General features: G+C 47.0%; 1 protein-coding gene across 5 annotated transcripts in view; it reads left to right on the top strand.

The window, feature by feature from the left end:
• Positions 1-22,558, top strand: part of LOC119436883 (nuclear pore complex protein Nup214-like) — a 253,473-nt gene that overhangs the window by 189,847 nt on the left and 41,068 nt on the right. For all 5 annotated transcript variants that reach the window (XM_037703911.2, XM_049660065.1, XM_049660067.1 and 2 more), the window contains one exon: positions 1,173-1,342. In XM_037703911.2, the coding sequence (XP_037559839.1) occupies positions 1,173-1,342 (170 nt within the window). The remainder of the gene's footprint in view (positions 1-1,172; positions 1,343-22,558) is intronic.

The raw sequence follows: 22,558 nt of genomic DNA, 5'->3' as shown, positions 1-22,558 counted from the left end.
CCAGCCTCTTACAAGATCAAACAATTTATTTGATGTGGTGGACTCTCCTACATTTAAGATGCTGAGCGTGTTTAGTGGTCATGCACTATTAAGTGACTTTAAAAGCACACAGAAATAAAGGTCATGGCTGTTGCATACATAATGTGGGGTCTCAGTAGGATTAGTGCAATTGTAAGTCCTTGCAGAGCTGTTGGCCTAAACAAAATATGAAAATGATGGCCTGAATCAGAGCAGCTAATGTTAAAGTTGGAAATACAATAGATGGCAGCATTGATCAGTGGCAAGTGACTACTGATGGGAACAGTTACAGCACAGTGGTAAAAATGCAGTTACATATATAGTAGGCGTATGTTGTGCACATTTTCCGTTCTGGTATCTTTACGAGAGAGGGCAAGTTGTAGCTTGTGAATCAAATAGATACAGTACTGAAGTAACAGCATCGATTGAAAAGCGAAAACGTAGGGTATGAATTGCAAAGGCATGCATATTCCAGGTTTTTCATTCATGGTAATTATATTGAGCTATGAAATTTTCTGCCGAGGTCCCTAGTGTTAAAGATCAGGTTTAGTTGCATTTAATGCGTAAAATTTAATATTTTGTTCTTTGTTTTTCTAGCCGTGTGTGTTAAAAAGTTGCAAGTGAAAAAATAATGCATAGAAAAGGAGTAATGTTTACCTCGGACAAAATAAGTGTAAAAATATTGTGAAAGGAATGTATGTAAAAACAAATGTACTTTTGTTCTAAGGCTGCACATTTAGATTGCAAGAATATATACCTGCTTGGCCCTTTTTTTTTTTTTTTTTTTTAATCTCCTTATTAAGCAACACCGTCTGACCCTTCTTAACTACTACTGTCTGCACCATCTGAACTAATACTGCCAACTCTACACCATCTCAAATACTCCCAGTTACAAAAGCTTACAGGGCTTCTAATATATGGAAAAGCTGAATTTATGCACAGCTTGGACTTGCCGCTTCAAATCAACTACTGAGCAAGAGTCACATCTGTGTTCTGTCAGACCAATGAAGTGCTTCTCACATTTATAGGTTGCATACTCTAGCTGTGCAAAAGTTCATCTTTTTCAAGGGACATGTGACCCATAAGCTTCTAGAGCCAATAATACCTACAATGAACTTGCACTTTGTGTTTAAACAGTATTACTGTTCTTTCAGTGCCTTTGGCCAGCAGTCGCAAGAACAACAGCAAGGAAGTGCCGCCACTCTGTTTGGCGGAGGTGGATCTGGTTTTCTCTCAGGCCTTGGAGGAAAGCCAGCCCCAGATGCGTCAAACAAGAACGTGTTTGGTGGCTCATCATCCTTCAATTCTGCTGGGCAGACCACAAGTATGTCAGCAATACCGTATTTGCTCGAATAGAGGCTGATACTTTTATAAAAAAAAAAAAAAAACGGTATTAAATTCAGTGGCCAGCTTAGATTTGAGGATGGGGTTTGGCCGCAGGCACTTCAAAGCCAAAAAAGGCACTTTAGGTGTGTTCCAATTCTGGCCAGCATTGGGGGAAACAGTTCTACATTGACAGCTAAGAAGATTAACTTCGGTCCAAAGTAATGGACCGCACCTGGAAGATGTCTCTGCGACTTGATGCAAGCTCGCATGGATAAGAAAAAGCACATATTATAGCTGCATTTGTGTACTTTATATATGCGTATCTGTGAAAAATGCAATGTTGCCTATATTAAGTGCACAAGAAAGCATCACTACATTTTCTTGTTTGAAGGCGACATTTTTGCAGAGTATCCAAGCATTCTGCCTAGCAATCTTGTTTGGACAGAAAAGCAGTTTGCATCGTTTTTTACTTCAATGCGCAGTCTTTGCAAACCTGTCTTTTCTGGCAGCTTCAAAATTAGAATTCGATTTCAGATGAGATGTAGGAATGGATAGTGCGAGCATTTCAAACATCTCCTATTTATAATGCGCCAGATGGAAGCGAGGACGTTGCACTTTTAGCACTATTGGAAGACATTAGTGACAAAAAGGCCAGCAGTGTTGATACATTAGTGACAAAGAGGCCAGCAATGTCGATCAGGATGAGGACGAGCAAACATTGAAAATGCTTGCGACAAGCATTGAAAACAATAATAAAATGCATCACCTTTTCGTAGTCTAAGGTCTTTTTTCTATCGTCTTGCATTCGAGGGCATTCGAATTTCACGGGCCACCCTAGAATCGATGATGGCCTATACTTGAGTAAATATGGTACATTCTTGTGAACTTTTCCTTGGCAAAATGTCATGCAGCATGCATACTGTCATGTATGGATTTTCATGCAATTTGTGAGTCTTTAACTCATTCAACAGAGTTCAGGTATATATACCTCTTTCTGTGTTTTTACTAACAAGTGTGATTTTTTTTTAAAGTGCAATTTTCATACCTGCCATCATGAAATCTGGGATATCTTGCTATTGGGCAGGGTAGGCTACCGCTGTGGGTTGCTATTTTCATAAATATCAACTGAGAAAAGTTCCTGTTTCAGAACATGCACCGTTCACTTCTGAGCATGGTTTGCTGTTTTGCTTGACAGTCGCAGTGTAGGGCCAAGATAATGTGACAATTCTATCCCAATGCTATTCCTTTTCTCACTTTGTTAATGGTCTGAGCAGTGTTCCCCCCATGTTATTACGGAGATCGGCCAGTCGTGAATGGTTATAATGAGTCGGCTTTCGCACAGCCACAGTGTCTGCAGCTTGTGAAGCAGTGCACATTTTGCGCAGCAAGGGGTTCTGCATATCGGAGTTGTTCAGTGAAATGTGATACTCTAATAAAGATCCAGTGAAAAATTGTGGCAGAATGCTATGTCACGCTGATTACGCACATGCCGTTCATGACTTGAAAGTACCGGGCGCGCAGCATTAAAGAAAGGAAAGGCGTGCAAGATAAATGGCAATTATTTTGTGGGACAAGATAAGCCCCAACGGGTGCAAACTTTTTGTAAGAATGTAGTAGCACTATGTCGTCCACATCCATCAGCTCAGGGACTCTGTTGCGGCGGTGGCCGCGTATGACGCAGCAGAGCGCGGCCGTGCGTGCCCTATTTTTAAAGCGATTTGCGATGAGCCGAGTCGGTCGCGCTGGACCTATCTTGAAGGATGAATACAGTCTAGGTGCACCGAGGACTCATAGCTTCGTGTGCGCTGTGTTCTCGCCGCTTAGTTGGCTTTGAAGCAAGAGGCAGCACGAAGGTCAATTCGGTCGCTGCTGCTGCTGCCACCCATCCTCACGCCAGCGTTTTCACAGCGAGTGTCCGCGCTCATCGAGTGAGATGTTTCTGTTTGCGTGTGCGCGCTTGACACCATGCTTGTTAATTGAGTTAGTAAGCGAACTTTTAAAAGTTTATAGGGCCGATAAAACTACTATCCTTACTTCGTATAGCTGTCTACTATTTTGCAATCGCAATCGATGCTTCTCTTTTTGGGCAAAACTGACTTTTTTTGTAAATTTTAGTCTTAAATGAAACTTTGCTTCCGTCTCCGAACTCGTGATAGCCATCATTGTGACGTTAAAGACACTGGTGGCATGGGCGTCGGCAGGATATTGGCTTTGGTGGGGCAGGATGGTCATGAATACCTTGCTGTAGAAGCGTCATGACACATATCTAAAGCGAATGCTTTACAAGCGTCACTTTGGAACTAATGGGCCAAACATTGCACGACGACGGAACCGTAACTGCGTTTTAGCGCGCTGCCCCGAACGCCGTGCTAAGGCTTGTAGCCTTGCCTGCGCTGGTGGTGTCCAAATCGACGCCCAAGTGAAGGCTCCTTCCGAAGAAACCAATCCCGAAGGCTAGGCTCTTGCTGGCTGCATGCGCCGGAACCAACCAAGTTCATGTGCTCGGGGTCCACCGGGTGTTTTTGCATTTCGCCCCCATCGATATAGGTGATTTCGTAAATTGCCCACAAGCACGGACCACATTTTACTAGGACTCAAGATGCGTTTTCGCCATCGCCGTTCCTTAACGTGTGCAACGGTGCATTCACTTATCGCGCAGCGCAGCTTGCTGAGCTAGTGTAGGGTGTCTCTAACAAAAAGAAGCGGTACAATCGAGGTACTACTCAGTCAGTAACGAATAGAATTGGGCTAGTTGTTGTTAATCTACTACTGTCCTACGCTGAGTTCGCTCATTGTGTCGCCCTGATGTCGCTGTATGTTGGAAGTCACGTGATCTCCGATGGCAAGCCAACAAGGCCGGCTGTATCGTGTTGGAGGGAGCGTGATCTGCGGAGTTTCGGAGAATTGTCTGCATGGTTTCGGAGGCCTGTCCGTTCACCTGTCCATCGGAGCGCACAACAGAATTCACCGAAATCACTTCACCTACTGGTAGTGTGCCAGTGCCGTCAGCGCCTTTGCAGAGGGGGGGGCAATATGGGAACGCTGGCATGATGAGTGGCATCAGAGCCAGCGAGGAAAGAAGACGACGAAAGCGCCAGCAGTGGCACGAGCACGTCTCTGTGACCACGTGTCGCGTGCAATCAGGCACGCACTAGGCACAACTTTGCTAAGCCAGAACCGTTAAGCGACCGTGGCTTCGCCGGCTCATCCAATAATGTAATCCAGTCGGTTAGGTTCTGCTTCTGCTTCCAGATTCTGCACCCACTTTCTCGAAGCGGGACTGAGCCTCTAAGTGCCTATCAATTGCAGCAAAACTGCTGATTCACAGTCGACTAGCCGGCCGCTCGTCTTATACGCGCGGCGGTTATCAGATCAGCCATTCCCGATTTTCGCTCGGCCATGCTCGACAGTGAAAGCTGTTGGCGTGGTTCTGTTTTATTGTTGTTACGTGTATTCTGTTTTCGTTCAGTACACTGTGCACATCATGGCGCAAATTTCGAATCTTAAAGGTCCGTACGCCACGTGGTGTAAAAGCTGTGAACTAAAGGCGATGTCTGGTATTGCTGGGGTTGAATGACGTTGGTGAGAGGACGAGACTGCACAGCAGTGTTCATGCAAGGGAAGGACCAATGGGGTGTAGAGAACTCCTAGCGCCACAGTGCTCGAGACATGAAGCCAAAGCCTTAGTGAGGACACCAGCAACATGTACAGAGAAGTTAAGGTTGTACAAGAGTGACGTACGCTGAAGATGGTTGCGTGGTCGGGTGGCGGTCAGTTGGGACTCGGCGACCTTGTAGATTGGGCTCGCGTGCGTCTTGCCTGTGGTGAAGCGGGTGAAGCTACTTTTGGAAGTGCTCAGCATGAGATGATTTGCCAGGGCCCAAAGCTGTATGTTGGTGATGTACAGCTGTAGATTCGCACTGTCAGATGGTGAAGTCAGGGAAGCCATTATTGTTGTGTCGTCGGCATACTGCACGAGTAGGCACTGCATATGTTGGTAATGTCGCATGTCGTTGACGTGAATGAGGAATAATGTTGGGCCGAGCACCGAGACCCTGAGGAACTCCAGATGAGACGGCAAACCACGCGGAGCAAGCACCTCGGTAGAAGACTTGCTGGCTCCGGTTCAGTAGGAAGTGAGATACCCAGGTGTGTAGTGGTTCCCAAATGCCCGCAAACTTCATTTTTGCGTGCAGGTATGTCAAGCACGTCATTTGTAAAGTATACTTGTTGCGGCACAGATGTGTATTGATGCGTTTCAGAGATCGACCTGAAATTCAGAGGGTCATGTCCGAGTAGAGCTCCGGCTAAGCGCCTACTCTGTTGAGTGGGACGAGGGCCGCCTTCGTCGTCTCCTGATTCCTGCGGTGAAGACCCACCTCACCCGGTCCTGGTCATATAAATGCTCTTCTATTGGCCTTTTCATTTCAGTGTACGAGGCATAGCCTCGTATTAACCCAACAAGCACCAGCAGCCACTGGTTTGCTGTAACCATATACTACATAACACACGGATTGTTAGCTTTGTCTTTCTATCCGATGAATGTGATCGACGCTGCCACAGAGTTATGTTACATTCGACTGGTCGTTTTCGAGTGCTCTCACACCTGATTTTGTATCATTACTGTTGTATGGGCGTGGCGGCCATGGATGCCACGCCAGGCACATGGGAAACGCAGGGGCACGCAGGGGCTGCCGTCCCGCTGACGCAGACAGGTACCGAGGCGAAGAACTCTTTATTCACGGAGACAGCTCCTTGTATAGGCGGGCGTAGTTGCAAACAGCACCCCCTGGGTGCAGATTATGTGGGTTTCTAAACCGAAACCGCTATATTACACCATCCCCCCTCTTTTAAGTTAGGTGGGGAATGTCAACAGCATTATACAGTAGTTAATGAGTAATATGCATTCACATATATTGTGGCAAAGTGGTGCGGATGAAGCCGTATCTGTCGAACTAAGTTTCGTTTGTTCTTTTCTGTTGTTTCTTTTTGGGGGGTTTTGTTTTGCGCGTTACTCTGTGCCATTTGTACATCGCCCTCATATGCTTAAGTTGCGCATCGGGACGATGCTTCCTTTGGAGGGACGCAAATGCCGCGCCTGTACTCCGATGAAGAGGAGGACTATGCAAGCAGGCATGCGCGTTACTATCAAGGCGAGGTGAAGACGAAGAAGTCGCAGTAGCGCACTGTATTAAAAAGGTGACCTGCTGCTATTCCTCTTGATCAGGGCTGTGCGACCTCTGTTTTTGACGTTGCGACAATATGTATGAAAATATATCCCTATGCAACCTTATACAATTTTTAATTGGCACGTTAACATTTTATGAGTTTCTCTCCCCCCTGCGAAAAGATTATAGCACTTGTCATAATAGGCACTCGGTATATATATTTTTTTTCATTAACAAAAATGCCCGCACATTGCAATAGGTGACAAATATACACACAATGGCCAGTGTAGCCAATAACCTAAACAATGAAAGGCTTTTTCAGTCATGGCATAAATTGCAAAAGGCAAGACATAATAACACTGCACACAGAAATCTCATAACTAGGGAACAAAATCCCTTAACTGTTGCGGCCTCTCCCAGCATCACTTTGACCGCTGGGATAATTGAGGCATACAAGAATTGGGCTCAGTGCCCTGCATTGGAGCCACTGAACGCTCAGAGGAAGAATGCTGCCCAGTTAAGCACCTGCCAGACGAAGCTAGAGGTGGGTACACTGACTTATAATTTGAGCGTTTACGTTAACTGAAATGCCCACCAGCCAAAGCTGGGGACGAAGACAATGACTTAGTATTTGACCTCTCAGGCTCACTGAAGTGCTCTCCAGACGAGTCTGTGGACGAATAAGATGCAAAAGAGTCGGACGACTCATTCACATGCTCCTCAGGAACTGGGAGCGAACTCGTATTTAAAAGTGTATGGGGAGCGCGAAGGCTCAGAAGTACGTCCGTTATCGTTAAGTAGGAACTCTGCATGGTGACTGGGCACATCAGTTGTTTGTTCAGATGGTGCCTGTATTGGACTTTTTGGTCCAGTTACACACCTATTAGGCGAATTGAAAGCATTATTTTGGCTGGGCACCACAGCCGGACATTGAATCGGTGGCTGGACAGAAGTAGGTTCTATAATACACTCTGCAGTGGATGCTGCGAGCGGGGTACATTGACTGGGCACGTCAGTCAGCGTTTGATGTGCCTTTTCACCTTGCCTTTTGGCTAAAGACTGTTTAACCGCCGGAACAGGAATAGCTACCAAGGTAGGAATTTCATATGCAAGGGACTGTGAGTTCTATTGTGGCAAAGGAGCATTTACCGCTAACTGTAAAGGATGATTTGCATCACTGTTTCTCGAATGTACCTGTACCAACTTCGAAGTGTTCCAAATGTTGCCGTCACTCGACTTAAATGCATGGTCCCCAACCTGTACTAGCACCGTGAAAGGACCTTGATATTTAGGATTTTTTCCTGGCATTCTCACCTTAACTTTGTTCCCAATCTGAAACCTAGGTGACTTTGCTCCCCTCTATTGGTCCACATGCTGTTTCACATACTGCTGCCTGCGGAATACCCTAGTTCGCACAACGTTGGGGGCTTGAAGAGGAATTGGAATTGTTCAGTTGGAGATCTGCTATGTCAATGGATGAACGTGGCTTTCCAGTAAAACCCCGGTGATACGATCCCGGCTGGTACGAATTTCGGTGTGATACGAATTCGTAACATTCCCCGGCCGAAATACATTGCTCACAATACGCAAAAAAAAATAGGCTGTTCCGAACGTGTTACCGTGCTGCTGCGGATCATACGAACGTGTAAGAAATGGCGGCGGCGGCCGAGTCAGCGGCACAGACAAGCCGGCACAGCAGGATCTGGGCGGGCTCCATAGTGGCCAAGCAACCGACTACGTCACGCGGCTGCGCAATCTCTCATTGGTCCCCACGTCGAGCGGACCGAACCACATCACAGCCTAGCCGATGCTTAGCGAGAAAATAGACGAAGACCAATGCTGCAACGACGACCACGGCGCAGCCCCGACGGCCAAAATGCTCCCTGCACTCGATGTGCTCAAGCGTTCAGTGACGTGCGAAAACATTCCTGAGATCACGTGGGCGCACTTATAAGCCTTTCCGAAGGCGATCGTTGATGATTTGGGCAAGAAGAAAACATCCCTTGATAGGTTTTTAAGGGACCACGAAAAACAAAAAGAAAAAAAAAAAGCCACAGTTTCGCCCAAAAGGTGATGCAACGATTGCGATAGCAAATTAGTAGACAGCTGTACGAAGTAAGGATAGTAGTTGTACCGGCCGTATAAACTTAACATTCGCTTACTAACTAAATTAACAAGCACGATGTCACGCGCACACAGGTAAACATTAACACATCTCACTCGATGACCACGGACACTCGGCAGCAGCAGCGAGCCAATTGACCTTTGCGCTGTCTCTCGCTTCAACGTGAACTAAACCTCGAAGGCACAGCGCATACGAAGCTACTGGCACTAGGTGCACTTTGTCAACATCGCAGATCATTTTGACGATAAGGTCCGCACGGGTGCAGACTTTGCGCACGTCGCAGATCGCTTTCAAGACACGGCACCTGCGCGCGCGGGTGCGTCGCATCTGCAACGTGCCGGTCGCTTGTTGCAATGCACAAGCTGGCTGCACCGCTAAATTTACGTGACTGTCACATTCAAACGCAACGTGAGATGCAGGAACATTATAGATTAGCGACGTATCACAGGGAACGCCCGGTAATTCGAACACAAAAGCATTTGCGATGGTCAATTCGAACATACCGCGCACCGACAATGCTCGCAGCAGCGCGCCAAATCACGTGGCGGTGCCTCCGACCGGCATTGCTCCGACACCGCCATAAAGGCCGTTTCACATGGTGCAATTTTCGTCGCACCAGCAGTGCGATTTCCATCGCATGCGATGGAAGATCGCTGCGATTTTCCGTCGAAATTGCACCGAGAGCTATTTTGTGGTCTGTTTTGGCAAATGGCATCGGTTGCTCAACACAACGTTTATAGATACTTTTTTGTCTATAAATGTTGGCTCAACAAGCCTTGAACAGTGGAAATAATTGAGTGGAGCTGTGGATTGCGCAATCGGTACGTACCATCAGCACCAACACGCGAACAGTGCAGATAAAAACTCGTAGGTCGGATTCGGTTCTGTGATTTTTATGCGTTTCTTCTCACGTTACGTTGCTAATCACGCGACGCTGTTTTTTAGGTTGGCTTCTGGGGCTGATAGTACGTACCTTTGCGTGATTTTCCATTATTCACAGGCGCTGCGAGTTGGTAAATACTACGAGGTGTCCCTCACGGGAAGGCATGGCCTTTGAATGTCGTCCTAATTTTCTGGTTGTAGAGACAACTCGCGATATACGAAAATGCGACAGTTTTAGTGCGGTATGCTTTTACGGAAGGAACAATTTAAAGAATATGCAACTACGGACAAATGCTACGGTCAATAGGTCACGCTATACACTCGACCATTTAGTTGCAGTCGGTTGGTTTGGGCTTTCATGCTCATTTTCCCCAATGAATTATCTCATTTCAAGGTTCTATTACTTCCGCTGGGAGGCGCGACTGCTTATCAAGCTCGCAAAGCGAACGTGCAAAGTATATATCGTAATGAATGTTCTACTATAGGATATAACGCTTTGACTGGGAATAAACAGTATTGTCAATTTGTTTTCGAAGCAATATTTAAACAGTTTTTTTCTCATTTTTCTGATGTATCATTTTTCTCCTGCACAAAAATCAATAAACCTTCAGTGTGTTGCCGACTTTGTATCCTTACTGCATCTGTATTAACCCTCACATTAAAAGGTAAATGCGTATTTTGCTTACTTCAGTGTATCGAATTACTTTTGTTTATGCTGGTTGTAACATATCGCAGTACTCTAAGAAACTACTTTTCCATAAATATCCTTGCCTTTTGTTGCTTCTCTGTCTCTACTTCCTGTAAAACACATGCAATAATGCGAAAAGCAGGCAAACACCTTGTTTTTATAAGCAGTAGATAACTCATTAAACAAAAGCAGATCAAAATTGTGCAGTGAAGTCAGCCGGTTGAATTCCTTCATGTGAATGATAGCATCTTTTCAAGTGTGGGTGGGTGGATCTTCTTGTCCACAGCTCATAAAGTATGCAGACTCATCACGAGGCATAGGTATTGCCCATCAAGATGGAGGCAATGTTGCTAATGAGTCTGCACTTATATGACTACTGCATAAACTCGTATAACCACATCCCATCATTACTCAGTCGAGCTTGCTCAGAGTCATATTCACCAAAATTCTACTTATCCGAGCTTGCTCCGACTCATATTCACCAAAATTATACTCGGCCAAGCTTGCTCTGACTCATATTCACCAAAATTCTACTCAACTGAGCTTGCTCTGACTTATATTCATCAAAATTCTACTCAGGCGAGCTTGCACTGAGTCATATTCACCAAATATCTGCTTGCCGAGTTTGCTTTCTCATATTCACTAAAATTATACTCAGATGAGCTTGCCCTGACTACGACATGACAATATTCACTAAAAGTTTACTCAACCAAACTTGCTCTTACTCGTATTCACCAAAATTCTACTCAGTCAGGCTCACACGAACTCGCTCATGGTTAGTTCAACGTCTTAGTGAGTTCACCGAGCTATGTATACATTACATTATGTGACCTGTGCGGTGAATAAGCAAACATTGCATATGAGTATGTGTTGCATCGGGTGAAATAAGGACAACTGTACACACTGCAGTTAGTTTTCTAGAGTTTAACTGACCATTGCGTGAAAGCTTTGCCTCATGTCGATTCGAGCAAGTGCATTGGATTTGCATCATATTTTTTGCCAATCCTGCTCGCTGTCCTGGCCATTACTGGGTGGCCACATTTTGTACATTTCAACACAAAGTTGAATAAATGACTGTGGTGCAATATATTAAAAAAAGATGTTTGTATCACTGCATGTATAACAATCAGAACATGATACAAACACATGCACATAAGATGCACACAAATGCTGAATACATAAACAGACGGAATCAGTAGGCCACCACCTATTGAAAAAAAAAAAAAGAAAAAGCACAGGCCAATGCTGCAATAGGACCTCACATAACCATTCGCCTTGCCAGTTACATGGGCTATAAGAGAAACAATGTGGAACCTAGCAATTACCTTGAGGTATCAGCTATGGACGTTTTTGCATTCGCAGCTGGCCACTCAACCACTCAAGTGTGTTCAGTGTGTACTTAGGCACACTTTTATTGTCTATATCTTAAAAATGTAATGTGGTCTCCTCAAAAATTCGAGAATGTTTGGATTCTGAGGCTTGCAAAGGTAAATATTTTTATTCCATTCTTGTTCAAGGTGAAAGCTCATACAAAAGCTTAGAGATATTGCCAGTGCCCCTCACTTTCCCTCGGAACATATGTAGGCTGTTATTGACATTCGAGCAGCTTTTAAACGGCAAGAAAGGGAGTCAGCTTCCCCTGTTTTCAGCATTGGGTTAACGCAGGCAATTCAGGGAGGCATAAAGCTTTGCTAATACAATTGGTTTGGGAATACCAGACTAGATTGTACCTTGACGCTTTTCTTGCACTTTCTTGTTTTGGTCAAATCTTGTTTGAAATGGCTCCAATTAGCATTCTCTAACATTGGTCTAATATAGGTTAAGTACATGACTAGCTTAACAGACTGAGATGCTGGCTTTCATTTCCAGGATAGGAACCATAGAATGTGCTCCAGTTGCATATGTTTTTGGTTATCTGGGGTTTTTAGCCTCACTTTTAAGACGTGCTGAAGCAGGTAGAAGCACACGTATGCTATTAGCGGATAGTTTGATAGCTTCTTACTTTACACTTGCCACTATAAATACAAAATTTTAGCGTTCGATTTTGTCATTAAACAAACGTACTCCTAACAAGGTATTTTAAGTCACGAGCAACACACAATCTTTTTTTCAGAAACTGACGTTAAGCACGGGTAGCGCGAGGGTCTCTGCATTGACATGACGACTTCGCTGCAGCTGAATTACGATTACTACATATGCGATGACAACAGCTATAGGGGCTTGTTGATAGGTCGTCTTGTAATTTGTACTGCAGGAAGAACGACACGGGCATAAAACAAACACGAGACAGCACACAGCGCTGAACAGCTGAACGACCACCTGCGAACAGCTGTTTATGTCCGCCATTTCTCCTAGTATAGAACTTCATAAACCGCTGTTGCGCACTCCAAAACAAATTAAACTTTGAAGCGTTAAATTACAAAACGCACGTATTATTTGGTCCTAATAAAGAGAGGTCAATTATATTATAACGTGCATGTCTTTTTCATTACATTAAAAGAATTTATGCGGCGTGTGCGACAAAATGTGGCAGCAAGCAACCCTGGGCGTCGCATCAATCGCATTGTTGAAATCGCACCATGTGAAACGGCCCTCAAAAAAATCGCACTGCGACGCGTGCGATTGCACCGATTTTTTTCGCTCCAGTCGCAGCATGTGAAACGGCCTTTCACGTGCTGCGACAATCGCGCCATATGGGCCGTTTCACATGGCGCGATTTTCACACAGCGGATTCCGATGTCGCGGGCTCTCCGCGACGGGATTCCAACATGTTGGTATTTCCGTCAAGCCGTTTCACATGGCGCTATTTTCACACAGCGAATTCCGATGTCGCGGGCTCTCCGCGACGGGATTCGAACATGTTGTTATTTCCGTCGCTGAGTCGCAGCGATCGGCGCGATGTGGGCGGGGCAATGTGATGTTACAGCAAGCGCCGTCGAAATAGGCGCTTTCCTGTTTTACCGCGTGTTGGATGCTCAGCGGAGCAATGTCGCGCACCAGTTTCAATCATAGTCAATATACTGACTCATATTAACTCTATGCAGGCTTGGATGCTTCGTGAGCAGGGGGCTACCTTCGGCGTCGCTGCGACGGAAATCGCGCTGTCGCAAACGCATGTGAAAGATCTCAGCGAAAATCGCTCTGCGACGTGCGCGCCAGAACGATTTTTTTTTTTTCGCCCCAATCGCGCCATCTGAAAAAGCTTAGGCGAGGCCCCTCAACGCCGCGCGGAGAAAAAGAAAAAAGAAAGAAAAAGAACCGCGGCGCCACTCTCAAATGGCAAGGTCGCCGTTTCTGCGTGGCGCCGGAACACGCGTGTACGTGCCGACGTCTCAAGCCAACGCTGCGGCTGCGGCGCAGAGGGAAGCAATGGCGGGGCCCCCGTCCGGCCAACGAAACTGCCCATGCCCGCCAAGGCTCGCTTCAACGGCAGAAAACGAAACTTCAGAGAGCGGGCTAAGCTGGCGCCGGGCCGGCGCGCACGGAGACAGTCGAAGGTGAGGGAGCTACGAGGGAGGTGAGAGAGGGCGAGGAGAGCCACCGAAGCGACACAGTTGCCGAGACCAAGTCCGCTTCCCTGCCGCCCTCCTCCCTCACCTGCGACGGTCCCCGCGCGTGCCCGTTATCGGGAAGCGAGCGTTGGCCGACGTGGGCAGTTTCGTGGCCCTCGCTCGATATGTGCTTGCGCACCGCGATATTTCACTAACCGCACCGTTCGTAGGTCGTGCTATGGTGCGCGAATACTTAAAAATAAGTCCTTCTTTTAATTCGGACAAAAAATTTGGGTCCCTTCGAGTTCGACTTATTGAGATTCGACTGTACATGGAAGTCAATGGGATTTAGATCGGGACCGCGAAAACGCGACGTAGCAGCCGAGAAAACGCAGCAGCGAGGAAGGTATCAATGGGGTTCCTCTATTAGAAATCTTTTATGGTAAAAAAATTCATTTTTCTTGATATTGTGTATGTTTTGATGATACGAATATTTCACGCGATCCCGCGAGATTCATATCGCCGAGATTTTACTATTATGTAAAAGCCTTGCAGGGGACAATCCTGTCGTTGCCTGTACAGTAAACCTGTAAGTGCCTAAGAAATCAGTGATGGCTTTTTTCAACAGCAGGCGTTCAAGCTATGATGACTGGGTTGTCTCCTTTAACGTCCTGTTGAACCGCTCTACTTGTCCATTAGCTTGCGCATAGTAGTTACAGAAACACAGATGCTTAATTGCTCGCTCTGCAAGAAAAGTTTCAAACTGTTGCAATTTAAATTGTGAACCATTGTCCATTACTCTGTATGTGGGAAAACCTTTTCTACTGAAAACTGCAGACAAAGAAGTCATGACAGCGTCTGAAGTGATTTCACGTGCAATACAGACTTCGGGCCATTTTGAATAATAATCGACCAACGTTATTGCAAATCTGCAGTCAGGAGGAGCATTTGACGAAGGACTGACAATGTCCATATCTAGCTTTTCCCATGCCTTTTCTGGAAAAGGAACTGGTTGTAGCGGAGCAAATAGTGGTTTTGCAGATTTATCTGCAAAATGCAGATTTATCGACAAATGTAACAATTTCGCACTGCATTTTCAACCTGCTCGTCCAAGCAAGGCCACCAGTACCTTTCTCTGAGCTGCTGCTTAGTAGGAACTATTCCTGGATTATTTTCATGTGCCGGCTGTACCAGCTTATTTCTTAATGACTCGGGGATGGCAACCCGTGCACCGCGGAAAATTAACCCTTTAGCGTATGAGAGTTCATCTTTGATTGCAAAGTAATGCAGTAACTCTGTAGGCAAAGCCTTTCTGATAGGCCACCCATCAGCAATGAAGTTAACGTGCTGAAACAGGCTGTCCTGTGAAGTGGCTGCCTGTAATTCAGCCTTGTTGATGCATGAAGTCACTAAAGAAATTATTTCTTCCTCCAGTTCCTCAGCTGCAGGAAGCTGGAGAGGTAATCTAGACAAAGCATCTGCTTCTACATTATTCGAACCCTTGCAGTACTGGACAATGAAATTGTATTATAGCAATCTAGCACACCACCTTGAAATGCGCAGCACCGGCTGCCGCCCTACTGCACCGGCTTAAAGAAGTGCGGTTAAAGCTTGATGATCGGTGCATAAAATGAAAAGACGACCCCACAGATACCCATGCCACTTTTCACAGGCAAATAAACACGCCAATACCTCACGTTCACCAGCAGAATACCTGCACTCGGCAGGCGACAATGTTCTAGAAGCAAAAGCAACGGTGACCTACTGGCCTCCTTTCATCTGTTGAAACACTGCTCCAAGGCCGACATTGGATGCATCAGTAGTAATGGATATGGGAAGAGTTTCATCAAATATATGGATCACTGGATTATTTGCAAGGAGTTTTTTTATCTTCGTAAAGCTCGCATTAGCTTCTTCAGACCATTCAAATGCATGTCCCTGTCGGGGCATTCGGCGCATTGGTTCAACGAGTTCAGCATAATGCGGTAAAAACTTTGCATAATAGCCTGCAAAACCTAGGAATGACTGCAGTGTTTTCCCATCAGTAGGAGGGGGTGCATTGAGGATAGCATGTACTTTTGATTCAAGTGGCGATAACCCACGAGCCCTAACATTGTGCCCTAAAAATTGTACTTCATTCACAGCAAAGACACATTTGAGGTTGAGCTTCATACTGGAGGCATCAATCCGGTTCAATACAGCTTTCAAGTTAGCATCGTGCTTCACACAAGTTTTTGCCCAAACCAAAACATCATCCAAGTAGCAAAGTGCACCTCCACAACCCTTCAACACCTGCTACATTTTCTGAAACACAGCAGGGGCAGATGCGAGCCCGAAACACACTCTCCGGAAGCGAAATAAACCTTCGTGAGTGATGAACGTAGTTAAGTCTCTACTATCCTCAGCTAGTTCAACTTGATGATAAGCTGATGCAAGATCAAGTTTTGAAAAGTGGCACCTGATAACTGATGTAGGAGTTCCTCGATGTGGGGCAGAGGGAATCCGTTGACCACGATGGCCTTGTTCAGCTCGCGAAGGTCCACACATAGTCTAAACGAATAGGGCTTCTGTGTTGCCCAGGGGACGCTGTAAAAATGGTGCTAAAAAGCGCCCTCAATCTGAAACTGGGTAGTACCAAGCTCGGGCGTCTGCTTCGGAGAGCACGTTTACAATATTGGCCCGCCACTTTCGGTTGTGTTGTACCACAGCTTGCAGCGAATATCGGGCGCCGAAGATTTTTTCAGGGGTGGCACGCTGCGTAAAGGCAAGAAATTATGCAACGCCGAATACGTGTACGACGTTCAAGAAATAAGCGGCGACGTTTTAGCGCGGTGTCAATCGCAAGTGAAGCGAGTCGCGTATGAAGTTGAACTTCAGGTAAGGTTTGCACGCTGCTAGATTCAGGCGTACAAACGCGATGAAATGCTTGCTATAAATGAATTCACAGCAGCGATAAGCAGACATGTGTACGGAACTGCTCGAGCACACGATGGTACGCGCCGCGACGACAGCGGTCTTCCAGCTTGCCGCGATGTATGAACTGCTCGAGCGCACGATCGTACGCGCTGCGACGGCAGCGCTCCTTCAGCATGCCGCGAAACGGCGGGCCTCCTGCAATATTTCTTCACTGCATGCCGCTAGAAAAGTTGTCATGCCTGCGCTGTAGTAACGGCATCTGTCCCTTTAGCAACTGATAACTGATGCAATGCATATGAGCTCGCAGTAACGTACTACGTGCGAATCGCACTGCAGCGCGAGCTCGTGCGCTGCTCGCTTGATGTAGCTTTTAATGACAGCGCTCGAACATCGATCTGCTGTAATCAATACAGCCTTGCTGCGCTGCCTCAGCGTGCTAGCTTGAGGTCAAGCATGAGCACATTTAACTCTCAAACCTGTGCTGCTCGTAGTGGAGTAGCGAAGTTATCCAGCGCGCCCGACGCTCCGCTTCGTGAGAACTTGAAAGAAAACGGTAGAGTCTGATGTTGGGATTCAGGTCTTCTTGCTCGTGGCAGCTCATAACGCAGCAGTAACGACGGTGACGCTTTTTCGAGGCTGAGCTAGGTTTCTCCGGATCGGCGTCGCCGATTCCTTCTGCTTCCAGCATTACGTCCCACGGCACACGGAGAGTCCGTTTTCGTAAAACTAGGCTGCGGCCAGCTCGCAGCGTGGTCTGTGTGAAGTGACGAGCCTTTTCGCACTCGCAACAGGGCAGAAAAAAGTGCGAATCGACGTAAAATTTGGGCTAGAAACGTGCTTCGCCACAGCCAGGGCTCAATACTACCCAAGCTGGTACTACCCAGATAAACTTCTCTCGCCACCACCAGGCGCCGCTACTATACCTCAAACTCAAGAGCTGGTGGGATGAGGAGGTTAAGAAGGCCATAGAGAAATGCCAGGAAGCATCCAGGGAACACAGATATTCAAAGCAGAGGGGTGAATCAGAAGCTGATGTAGGCAGAAAATGGAACAACTTCTTAAACTGTAGAAGGGAAGCATCCAATTTGATCAATGAGAAGATTAGAAGAAAGGGGACCCAATGGTTGTCAGAAGTAAACAAAAAAGGATAGAAAAGCAGTGAAGAAACTTTGGAAACATCTCAACTCCTTGAGTAATAAGATTAGCCTAGAGCAGAGGTTTATAGTTACAGCTCAAGGTGCTCGGCTAGAAGGAGATGAGGCAATGGAACATATAAGAACAATGGTGACAGAAAAATTTTAAGAACGAAACGTAGCATGTGCTCAATCAGGTGAGGATAGACTGGTTAGTGTAGTGGCTCCACTTGAACAAAGCGAGTGGGAAAGAGCAGAGAAGAGGATTCCTAGTAGCACGTTGACAGATCCTGATCGCATCCCAATTATGTTAATAAAGACATTGAGCCCAAAATCTAAGAAAGCATTAAAAGAGGCAGTGAGCACAATGATAATGGATGGTAAAGCCCCCGACGGGTGGAGACTGAGCAGGATGAGCATCCGATAACAGTGACGTCAGTGGTTTACAGGGTGGTGATGCAGATTATAAAGGACAGACTGCAGGCATGGGTGGAGAGCGAGGAGGTGCTGGGGGAACTACAAAATGGGTTCCGAAAACAAAGAAGGTTAGAAGATAATCTGTTCTCATTGACACAGTGTATTGAAATAGCAGAAAGGGAACACAGGCCCCTATGGCTTGCCTTTCTGGATATCAAGGGAGCATATGACAGTGTAATCCAAAAGGGTTTGTGGGACATAATGGGCACTCTAGATGAGGAAGATGGAGTAAGAAATCTTTTAAAAGATATCTATAAAAGTAACAGGGTGCTTATAAAATGGGAAAACAAGGTATCTGGGCCTATAGAGATACAGCAGGGGCTTAGGCAGGGGTGCCCTCTGTCACCTCTGTTGTTCATGCTGTATTTACAAGGATTAGAGAAAAAATTAGAGAGGAGCGGACTTGGCTTGAACCTTTCCTATTTCAAGCAGGGAGAATGGATTAAACAGTCATTACCAGGACTGATGTATGCAGATGACATTGTACTTATGGCTGACAGCAAGGAAGACTTGCAGAGATTAATGGACATCTGTGGTAAAGAGGGAGATAGCTTAGGTTTGAAGTTTAGTAAAGAAAAATCGGCAGTCATGACTTTTAATGATAATCAGGGCAGCGAGCATAGGATACAGGAGGTTACGCTGGAGGTGGTGGATAAGTACAAATATCTTGGAGTGTGGATAAACAATGGGGCTGAGTACCTAACGGAACATGAAAAATATGTGACGGCTAAAGGTAGCAGAAATGCAGCTGTGATGAAAAATAGGGCACTGTGGAATTACAATAGGTACGAAGTGGTGAGAGGGATTTGGAAAGGGGTGATGGTTCCTAGTTTGACTTTCGGCAATGCGGTCCTGTGCATGAGATCAGAGGTTCGAGCAAGGTTGGAAGTTAAGCAGCGAGGGGTTGGTAGACTGGCTCTGGGAGCACACGGAAATACACTAAATCAGGGGGTACAGGGTGACATGGGATGGACGTCATTCGAGGGCAGGGAAGCCAGCAGCAAGATAGAATTTGAGGAGCGATTGAGAGAGATGGCAGAAAAGCGGTGGGCAAGGAGAGTTTTCAGTTATTTGTACATGAGGAATGTTGATACAAAATGGAGGAAGCTGACCAGAAAACTGTCAATCAAATATTTGGACTGCAGGAGGGGTGCAAACCAGGAAACAGCGGTTAAGAAAAAGGTTAAGGAAACAGAGAGGGGTCTGTGGAAAACAGGGATGCAGACGAAATCAGCACTGGGCACATACCGAACTTTCAAGCAAGAAATTGCCAAAGAAAATATCTACGATAATTCTAGGGGAAGCTCTTTGGTGTTTGAAGCCAGGACGGGAGTATTGCGGACTAAGATGTACCGAGTCAAGTACCAAGGTATAGACACATTGTGCTGTGCGTGTGGAGAAGAAGAGGAAACGGCTGAACACCTCATACTTTTCTGTAAGGGGCTTAACCCTACAGTGCAAGGCAACGGGGCTGATTTTTTCAAAGCATTGGGGTTTAGGGACAGTGAAGGCAAAATAGACTTTAAGCGGGTAGAAATAACCAAACAGAGGTTATCTGATTGGTGGATAAAATTAAGGCAGGGGTGAAATTTCACCCACCACAAAGTACAAATTATGTTAATAGTCATGGCTAGGTGGCGTATGCCACCGCCTGATTTAAAGGGTTCAGCCTCATCCATCCATCCTCCAGCGCAAGACGCCCATCGACCTTCTTCTTGACGACCACCATCGGCGACACCCATTCCGAGGCGTCCACCCTCTCGATGACTGCGGTAGTCTCCAGTAGGACAAGTTCATCTGCCACTTTCTGGCGAGGGAAAAGAGGAAGCCGTCGAAGCTTGGATGACACTGGTTTCACATCCGGTCGACGTTTCACGCGATGAATGTAGCCCTTTACCAGACCCAAGTCTGGCGTGAATAGATTACTGAACTCCAACGGTGTAGACTGGAGAAGGTGCGAGCTGCGCACAAGACAAGGTCTCTCCAAAGATGACTATTTGCAAATCCTTGATGTCGTCGAGCCCGAGAAGTGACGAGCCCCCTTCAGTCACATAGAAGATAACAGGTGCTGACTTGCCTTGAAATTTTACTTTCGCCTTAAAGAATCCCGGGTTCTTGATAACTTGCTCAGAGTAGTTCTGGATAACCAGATGAGACTGTAAAAGCCGGACGTGCGCAAAGTACGTTTGGTAATCACGAAGATTCACGCCCCGGTGTCAATCATAAGTGGCAACACCACATCGTTGACTTTTATGGGGAGACGCATGAGGGTCATGGCGTTGACGCCGTCTTCAGTTTTTAAAACAGTCACTGTATTCGTAACAGTGCTGTCGGTGTCGACTTCGTTGATATTTCCTTCCTGAGACGTACGGCACATATGAAAAAAAAAAAAAAAAAGCCTTCTTTTCCGCAAGCCTGGCAAAACCTGCGGCTCGCCGGGCAACCAGGAAAATTTGCCCAATGATGTGGCGACCCGTTACGCTGGCTCGAGTCGTCGACGACGCGGGGGGAGAGGAGGCGCCCGGTTGCCTTCTTCCCTGACGGGGAGGCCCACCTCCTCGTTCTCGCTGTCCGCCATCTTGACCGCGGCTCGGTCGGGGAGGGGGGGGGGGGGGGAGAGCGAGCGCGTAGCGCTGGCCGTTATCTTGACCCGGCTGGGGAGGGAGGCTGGTCCAGTTGCCGCCATCTTGCCCTTGACCCGGCTGGGGAGGAAGGCGCAGGTGACGCTCGTCGTGTCGGCCTTGTTGTGGTCCTTGCCGTTGCATCACAGCGTCTACCTGGAGAGCGCTGAGTTGTTGCATTAATCTGGCGGTACGCTCTTCGTCCTTGGCAACGTCCATGGCCTTTTGAAATGTGAAATCGTTGCCCATCTGTATAAATCTTCCGCGTAATGGATTTGACAGCAATCCATCGAGAATTTGATCTCTTAACATAACGTGCGTTGCTGTCCCAAACCCGCACGCATTTGCAAGCCCGTGGAGGTCTTTAAGAAATGCTGTAGTAGATTCCTCCGAACCCTGTATTCTCTTGAACTGCAGTTGTGTAATGACTTTGTCCTCTTCTGGCGCAAAACACCTGCCGCGTACCGCCAGCGCCTCTTCGAATACGTCGGCTGCCTCGGCGTCGCTACATCAGTTACCACCACGGTTCACTAGTGGCCACGCAATTTATCAGAGCGTTCCGTGAGAAAGAATTTTTTCCTAAGACGTACCAAATTTGGAAATTAATTTGGAAATGTCATCACTGAATCCGTGAAAAATGAAAGCCAGATCTAGTGCGGCCGTGTGGTATCACTACGTGCGGAATGTAACTGCTTAATGTCAAATGCACGGAAAAACGACAGAGGTGCAGAAAGCGATGAATGCCGGTGCGCACGTGTCGCAGGGTCGCGCGGGTAGAAAACGTGCACAAGTGAGCGCGAGACGCTCGGCCCCGCTGCACAGACATAACGCTAACGACGCCCGCGTGTGGAGGTAAGTTCGAGCATTGCACGTCATTGGAGCCAGGGTTTTTGTGACATCAGTGTGCACTGCCGTCGGCGAGTCGGACATCTCTCTGTTCAGCCGGCGCGCCGTTTCCTGGCCGGACGCGAGGGCTCCGATGACGGGCGGCGCCGGTTGCATGTTCGAGCAGTGTGGCTGCATTCATGACAACGATAGCAGTAGACAACGCCTCGATGCGACTAAGCGGGCCGCGGTGCGTCTATGTGGTTTTCTTTCACTAGCCAAAGGAGCGTCGCAATCGGATTTCTCCTGGTGCGTTTGGACGCTGTAGCCCCGATGTCGTTGGGCGTGCGGCTCCAAAGTGGCGCGCGCCCGGCCGTTCGAGTACCGGTCTAAAATGTGTTCGAAAAGCTAGCAGCCACGCATCGCGCTAGTCCAACGCCTCCTGCTCGTCCCTCGCGGCAGAGGTTGCTCGAACTTCGGGGGTGATGAGTCGCCTCCAGGCCAGGCGCAACGAAGTTCGACGAGTGGACGCCGGTATATGGGCGCAGTGCTACGCTGCAAAAATGGCGCCATATATAGGCCGCATATTATGAATATTTTCCTTTCATTCTTTTTTTTTTTTTTATCCATCATGCTCAGTGGGTAATCCCGGCGATAAAGGCGGAGGCGTACGATTCACCGACGAAGCAGGGAAAATAGTTTGAAAGTCCGGGCTTGAATCCGTTTTGCGTAGGAGGTCACGATAACGGGTACTCTGTAAGGTAAGTGGCGAAACTTGGATGGCCTTATCGGATGTTCGCTCGTCTTTGACGTGTGGGATGCCAAAGACCTGCGAAATAGAGCTCTCGGGACATGGCCTTGAAATACTCGGGCAAAGATGCGTCACGT

Source organism: Dermacentor silvarum, chromosome 1, assembly GCF_013339745.2.
Source record: "Dermacentor silvarum isolate Dsil-2018 chromosome 1, BIME_Dsil_1.4, whole genome shotgun sequence".
In the NCBI taxonomy this organism is placed as follows: domain Eukaryota; kingdom Metazoa; phylum Arthropoda; class Arachnida; order Ixodida; family Ixodidae; genus Dermacentor; species Dermacentor silvarum.
The sequence above is the reverse complement of the archived record's forward strand: the minus strand, read 5'-3'. Positions and strand labels throughout refer to the sequence as shown.